This window comes from Trachypithecus francoisi, unplaced genomic scaffold (assembly GCF_009764315.1).
Source record: "Trachypithecus francoisi isolate TF-2019V2 unplaced genomic scaffold, Tfra_2.0 Lachesis_group8, whole genome shotgun sequence".
Lineage (NCBI taxonomy): Eukaryota > Metazoa > Chordata > Mammalia > Primates > Cercopithecidae > Trachypithecus > Trachypithecus francoisi.
In genome coordinates, this window is record NW_022681473.1 from 41,837,973 (window position 1) to 41,845,542 (window position 7,570).

The 7,570-nt window shown below is 37.9% G+C and overlaps 1 protein-coding gene across 1 annotated transcript; it reads right to left on the reverse strand.

The window, feature by feature from the left end:
* Window positions 1-6,559: 6,559 nt before the first annotated feature.
* LOC117080302 (peptidyl-prolyl cis-trans isomerase A-like) lies at window positions 6,560-7,320 on the reverse strand. The gene has a single exon (XM_033205248.1). The coding sequence runs from the start codon at window positions 7,265-7,267 to the stop codon at window positions 6,770-6,772; it is 498 nt and encodes a 165-aa protein (XP_033061139.1). The 5' UTR covers window positions 7,268-7,320; the 3' UTR covers window positions 6,560-6,769.
* Between the last annotated feature and the right edge of the window lie 250 nt (window positions 7,321-7,570).

The following is a 7,570-nucleotide window of genomic DNA, read 5'->3' on the forward strand; positions in this document are numbered from 1 at the left end:
CTACATCTTCCACCTCCTTCTCTATCTGTGGTGCCTTCTGGTTTCACTCTTTAATAAGATCTTCTAAGACCAAATCTACATTTCCTCACAGTCCATTCTGTCCTGTTATTTTTAATTTGAACAGTTTTTATTTCTGAGATATCTCCCTTTATTTCTCCACTTCTCCAGTTCTTGTATTATAATGGTGGTTCATTTCTTTACATAACCCAATCAAGGGTAGAATACAAACACTTAGAAAGGTTCTAGCCACAAAGAAAATAATAAATGTTCGCTACTATGATTAACATAATTATTCTTATTTGAAAGTCTAAATCTGCTTCATCAGTTAACACTTTGCTGATGTTTAGATTCGTCCATATGTTGAGATTTTCATCTATCTTGGATGTCTTGATAGACATCTTGATTGTTTGCCCATCTTTGCAATGATGTTTCCATTTAGACTATTTTCTGTTTCTGTTTATACAGACTGCTTAGAGAGAGTAAAATATGAATTCTGGCCTAGCGTCAGAGAAAATAAGAAGGTAGTAGCTTGATGGTATGTTCAGTGCTGTACTTTTATATATGGGTCCTCCCTATACCACCCAACTCTGCCATCAGCAACACTGCACTGTCTCTTCTGCCTGAGTTCACTCACCCATTGCTCCTGTTTGGAAACAAACACTGGAAATGCACTTGCTTAGCTACTCCTGTTTCGGTCCCTCTGGTTCTATCAGCTCCTAGTACCCACTATGTCCATGTATAAAACAGTTTTGGTGCTGTTTTTGCCTGTTTGCCTTTGCCCTATATTTGGTGATTTTCCTGTATTATCTCAGACTGCTCATCTTTTAGATATTTGGCTCTCTTTCATTGTATTAGAATTGTGGAAATGTTCTCTTTCTGCTTATCTTTTAGTTTTCTATTTTTTCTCATAATTCTTACAAATATGGAGAAGATGAAGAGGATTGCAGCCTCTTCTCAGGCTGCCATCTTAAAGAGGAATTTAGTACAGAAAGTTGTAAAGTGAAGTTCCCAGCAACCTTTGGAAAGCTAATAACGATAACATTACAATTATTCAGGCTATACAATATTACAAAATTATCTTCACCAAATTTAATAGCACAAACCTAATTTAGCTTATTATATATATAGAATCCCAATGAAAATATGATCATGTAAATCCAGCTTTTAATCATTTTATATGAAAAGACTAGCACACTATAAGTAGTGTTTATTCCAAGAATATTATTATAACTAAGGAATTGTAGCAGCATAACCCACTCAATCAATACATTAAAAAGGGAAAAATATATAATTATATAAACAGATGAAAATAGATAAAATCTATGGAGTCTAATAAAAATTTAAATAAAATAGGAATGTTTGGAAGCAAATGATTTAGTAACAGTGTCATACAGCAAAAAAAAAAAAAAAAGTTATTTCTTTCTCGTTACCTTTATTCAGGACATAGCTTTGGCTCTGCTTGTCTCTGCTCAATTTTGTTTTACATATCTTCTTCATTTGTGGATCCAGGCTAATGGAGTAATCTTTATCTATAACTTGTTTTTATCATGGCAAATGGAAAAGAAGAATCTTTGTAAAACTATGAGATGGTTCATAAAGCTTCTGTTGGACATTCCATTAAGTGATGGATGCTTACATTCCTTTTACCAAAGCAACTCCAGTGTCAAGCCTGGTTTCAAAGGAAGGGAGAGTACACCCCTTCTACTAAGAGGTACTGGAAATCAAAGTGCCATGGAAGGGCTTATAAATTTATTAAAAATAATAGTATTGAAACCCTCTCTCCTAGCTGTAGTGTCTTTCATGTATAACACATGGTTGAAATTTTTTGATATGCATGTGAGGAAACTATCATACACAGTTACTAGTTCAAGAAATTAATAAGGATCATTTATTTAAAAATAATTTCAAATATGAGGGGCTACAAATTACATTGTTATTCACTTCCTAAACATTCTAGGCATTCTTATAAATTCTGTAGTCTGTATGGATGCTAAAGCAGCAGTTCTCAACAATTTTGGCACCAGAGACTGGTTTCATGGAAGACAATTTTTCCACAGATGATGGTGGAGGCTGGTTTCAGGATGAAACTATTCCACCTCAGATCACGAGGCATTAGTTATATTCCCATAAGAAGTGCACAACCTAGATCCCTCACATGCACAGTTCATAATAGGGTTTACAATCCTGTGAGAATCTCATGCTGCTACTGATCTGACAGGAGGCAGAGCTCAGGTGGTAACATTTGTTTGCCTCCCCCTCACCTCCTGCTGTGTGGCCCAGTTCCTAACAGGCCATGAACAGGTACTAGTCCATGGCCTGGGGGTTCGGGACCCCTTTTCTAAAAGGTAATTTTAGAAAAATAAATCCAATGATTGCATTTAATATGCGACATAATTGAGTCAATACATAATATATGACATGTAATACTTTGCACCTTGGATCTGCATGTGACATATTTCCAAGTGTAATTAATTGCAGAATGGTTGTCAATTTGAAGATTATTTTAATGTCTTTAAAGGTGTTATATAGCTCTAATAAAGAATCACTTGATGCCTGTATTCTCATTGCTTCACCACATGATACTTTTGGCAACGGAAAGAAAAATCAAACAGAATTTTCAATAAATGAATGTATTAACACACGTTAGAATCTAAAGTTCAAGTCTTAATTTCTCAAATTTTTAATTTGTTATGTGTAAGTATAACTTGTATTGCTACCTGTTAAAACAAATGGCAAAATATAATTTTAAAAAGATATAAAGGCAGCCGGGCGCGGTGGCTCAAGCCTGTAATCCCAGCACTTTGGGAGGCCGAGACGGGTGGATCACGAGGTCAGCAGATCGAGACTATCCTGGCTAACATGGTGAAACCCCGTCTCTACTAAAAAATACACACACAAAAAAACTAGCCGGGCGTGGTGGCGGGCACCTGTAGTCCCAGCTACTCGGGAGGCTGAGGCAGGAGAATGGCGTGAACCCGGGAGGCGGAGCTTGCAGTGAGCTGAGATCCGGCTACAGCACTCCAGCCTGGGTGACAGAGCGAGACTCCATCTCAAAAAAAAAAAAAAGATATAAAGGCATGTTTCCCAAAGTAAAATTTCATTTGATATTTAAAGATGGTTTTTAAATATTGTGACAATAAGTCACAATGTTAAATTATTAAACAACTTATTTTTTTATTTTCTGATTTTAAAAAATGTGTCATTGTAATTGTCTTCTGGGTTTTTCTCTGTATCATACCATCTTTGTCTTATCTGAATTATAAAGCTTCCATATAATAACATTATTGACAAGTGAACAGATTTCAGCTGTTGCCCAAGAATTTCAAATTTAAATGTCTGAGTTCATTGTGCTTTCTAAGATTATAAATGCAATAACAAACCATTTATTGGCTGACTGTCCATCTGTTCTCACTATAATGCAAATTTAGAAGGGAATGTAATTTTGAGCTGGAAAAGATAACTGTTATCAGGTGCCAAGTCCATATTTTTACTTTTATGCCTTAATCTGGTTATTAATAGCATTTTTACCCAGGGTGACATACTTAGAGAAGAAAAAATAAATCAAAATATTGAAAAATTTTGTTGTTTGAATGGCCAATGTAAGGATAGAATTCTTTAAAACATATTAGTTTTAATATGACTATTATTAATAGACTAATAATAATAATGGAAATAGGGCTTAAAATTTAAGAAACACTTAAACACTAAACTAACTTTCTAAATTACAAACTACTTTAAAATGGTAGGATTGATGATTCATAGAATATTTATAAAATGATCATTCTTGCATTTTGTTTATATGGTAAGAAAAGTTTTAAGGTTTTTTAATGAAGTAATTGGCTTTTGTCAGGTCCCGCTAAAATGTGTTTTCTACAGCTGTGCAGGCATCATATTTGGTTTAATAATGAAAAAATTCACAGTATTTTGCTTACTTAAAATTGATAAAATATCATTTATTTGAATTGCACAGTGTATGAAAATAATAATCTGATACACACATTTAACTTCAGATTTCCGGGTTTTTACAAAAGAACACAAAGCTAAAAATGCAAAAAGGTCTTCCACTGGCTCTGCAACCAATTTTTTTCAGTCAGAGTTAACTCACAGAAGCAAACTACTGAAACACGCACATGCAACTGATTACAGTGATTTAATCTTACAATTTAAGAAGCTGATTAAATAGTCCAGGGAAGATTGTTTATTCTCTGTCTGATGCTGCAGCCTAAAGCTACCTGGGAAGGCAGTCAAGCAGGAATGTGGACATAAATTGGGGATATTAAAAACTGAAAAGAAATTGGGAGGATGTGTGAAATCCATGTAGACCAAATGGAACTTGCATGGGTCTCTAACTGCCTCTAAGCCTCCAGATTTGATGATGGGATTGTCCTCCAGGACAAGATAATGTCCTTCAGTGCAAAGAAAATCATGCACCCTGTCCAAAAGCCAAAAAGCTAAGAGGATGCGACAGAAATTAGAATTAACACAGGTCTCGATGCTGCCCCCCACCGAAAAGGTCATCCAGAGATGAGTGATAACACACAAAAACTTCCTCATGCCTGGTAACCTGATTTGGCCTCTTGAATGTAACAAGAAAACTGTTATTTCACTACCACTGTCTAATATTTACCAAAAACATCTGGTTCACACTAAACCAGAATGATAAACAGATTTCTGGGAACTGTATTTCTATCTTTGTTAAACTGGCACAATACAATCCCACTATAATTCTCCCTGTCCATGTCACATTTATGTACACCTCTGTTAACTGTACTTAATATAACTTCTACCTGAAGACAATAGCAAAGTCATGCTTCCCTATAACATAATGCAATTGTCCTTCGTACAACTTTCTCCTCAAACAAGACACAAAATATACTTATTCATTCTTGAGTGATCTTTGTTTTTTTTTTTTTTAAATTTTTGAGACAGAGTCTCGCTTTGGCATGTTATAATTTGGTGTAGGCCAGGGGTCCTCAAACCCTGGTCCATGGCCTGTTAGGAACTGGGACACACAGCAGGAGGTGAGTGGTAGGCAAGCACTACCGGCTGAGCGCTGCCTCCTGTCAGATCAGTGGTGGCATTAGATTCTCACAGGATTGCAAACCCCATTGTGAACTGCACATGCGAGGGATCCAGGTTGCATGCTCCTTATGACACTCTAATGCCTGATGATATGACATGAGGTGGAACAGTTTCATCCCGAAACCATTTCCTACCCCCTAAGTCCATTGAAACAGTATCTTCCACAAATCTGGTCTCTGGTGCCAAAAAGGTTGGGGACCACAGGTCTAAGCCATGAGAGTCCCCCATGTATTAGATTGTTTTCATTTTCCAGTGGCTTGGCTCACTGGGAATGGGAATATTAACAGGTAACCCAGGGGACCACCTGCTTTCCAGACATAATTTTATTTCCATTGTGTGTTAGCAGCCCGATTTATTTTAGATAATCAAAATCTGTCACCTTAAACACCAATGCTCTTTTTGTCTGTTGTTGAATATGAGGAGACCAAAGAAGCTAGCTAAGAGTCTTGGCTTTGGGTTTAATGGAACTATTGCTATAGACCTTTGTAGAAACATTTATCCCTTGAAAACTAAGACTTCTAGGCCAGTAGAGTCCAAAGGTGTTGAGAATGGGCAGTAATAGCATTGTTACTGTATCTTTAGGAGTAATAGTACGAAGAGTCACTCCTGTTTATTCTTTGTTGACTGGATTTATGAATCTTGACTATGAGAGAAACAGGGTCATAGGTCGGTTGCTCACGGAGGCCATGTACCACATCCTGGAGAATATTATCCCAGCTTCAGAAAATTTAGTCACCCAGCTGGCACTTCAAAAGCTCATTTCACCTTTGTTTCCGGCCAGTTGCTTTGGAGTGATGAAGATCATGATAAGAGCAATATATTTCATGAGTATCTCTCCACTTTATGTTTGGTAAAATGAATTCCTTGGTTCAGAGTGTGGAATAACATGATCATGAGTAAGGCATTCCTTAAGTTCCACAGATGGTGGGTTTGGAAGAAGCATTTCAGGCAAGGCAGGCAAATATATTTTTGGAGTAAATGTTAACTCCTTTGTGAACAAGCAGTGTTTGTTTCATCCTTGATGGAAAAATGCAGGTAGGTGTCCCGGATGAGCCTTGCTAGAGAGGATTTCTCTATAGATGTACTTCTCAGGCAGCATCCTGTATCCATTGGTCTATTGTCCTCATTCTTCCTGCAAATAAATTTGCATTAAAATAGTCATCTAATGTATTGTGCATGTCAGGTATCTGCTGCAGGCACTGACACCTTTCGAAAAACATAAACTTTGTTTTAAAATTTAATTTAATGTTAAGTTCTGGGATACATGTGCAGGATGTGTAGGTTTATTACACAGGTAAGCATGTGCCATGGTGGCTTGCTGCACCTGTCAACCCATCTCTTAGGTATTAAGCCTCATGTGCATTAGCTATTTATCCTGAGCTCTCTCTTCCCCCAAACCTGTGACAGACCCTAGTGTGTGTTGTTCCTATCCCTGTGTCCATGTGTTCTACTTGTTCAGCTCCCACTTATTTATTTATTTTTTGTTATTTAGTTTTTATTTCATAATCATAAACTTAACCCTGCAATCCAGCTAGGCATGGGAGAGAACAAGGAAAACATGGAACCCAAAGGGAACTGCAGCGAGGGCACAAAGATTCTAGGATACTGCGAGCAAATGGGGTGGAGGGGTGCTCTCCTGAGCTACAGAAGGAATGGTCTGGTGGTTAAGATAAAACACAAGTCAAACTTATTCGAGTTGTCCACAGTCAGCAATGGTGATCTTCTTGCTGGTCTTGCCATTCCTGGACCCAAAGCGCTCCATGGCCTCCACAATATTCATGCCTTCTTTCACTTTGCCAAAGACCACATGCTTGCCATCCAACCACTCAGTCTTGGCAGTGCAGATGAAAAACTGGGAACCATTTGTGTTGGGTCCAGCATTTGCCATGGACAAGATGCCAGGACCTGTATGCTTTAGGATGAAGTTCTCATCTTCAAATTTCTCCCCATAGATGGACTTGCCACCAGTGCCATTATGGCGTGTGAAGTCACCACCCTGACACATAAACCCTGGAATAATTCTGTGAAAGCAGGAACCCTTATAACCAAATCCTTTCTCTCCAGCGCTCAGAGCACGAAAATTTTCTGCTGTCTTTGGAACCTTGTCTGCAAACAGCTCGAAGGAGACGCGGCCCAAGGGCTCGCCGTCGACGGCAATGTCGAAGAACACGGTAGGGTTGACCATGGCTAGTAGTACAAGAATTTCCTCGGCGGCAGCGTCTGCAAAGCCTCCTATCCCTGTGTCCATGTGTTCTACTTGTTCAGCTCCCACTTATAAGTGAGACATGTGGTGTTTGGTTTTCTGTTCCTGCGTTAGTTTGCTAAGGATAATGGCTTCCAGATCCATCCATGTCCCTGCAAAAGATATGATCTCATTCCTTTTTATGACTGCATAGTACTCCATGGTATATATGTACCACATTTTCTTTATCCAGTCTATTGGTGATGGACCTTTGGATTGACTCCATGTCTTTGCTATTGTGAACAG

Excerpts from the sequence above, each read along its gene's own strand:
- LOC117080302 (XM_033205248.1), bottom strand. The coding sequence starts at position 7,267 with ATGGTCAACCCTACCGTGTTCTTCGACATTGCCGTCGACGGCGAGCCC.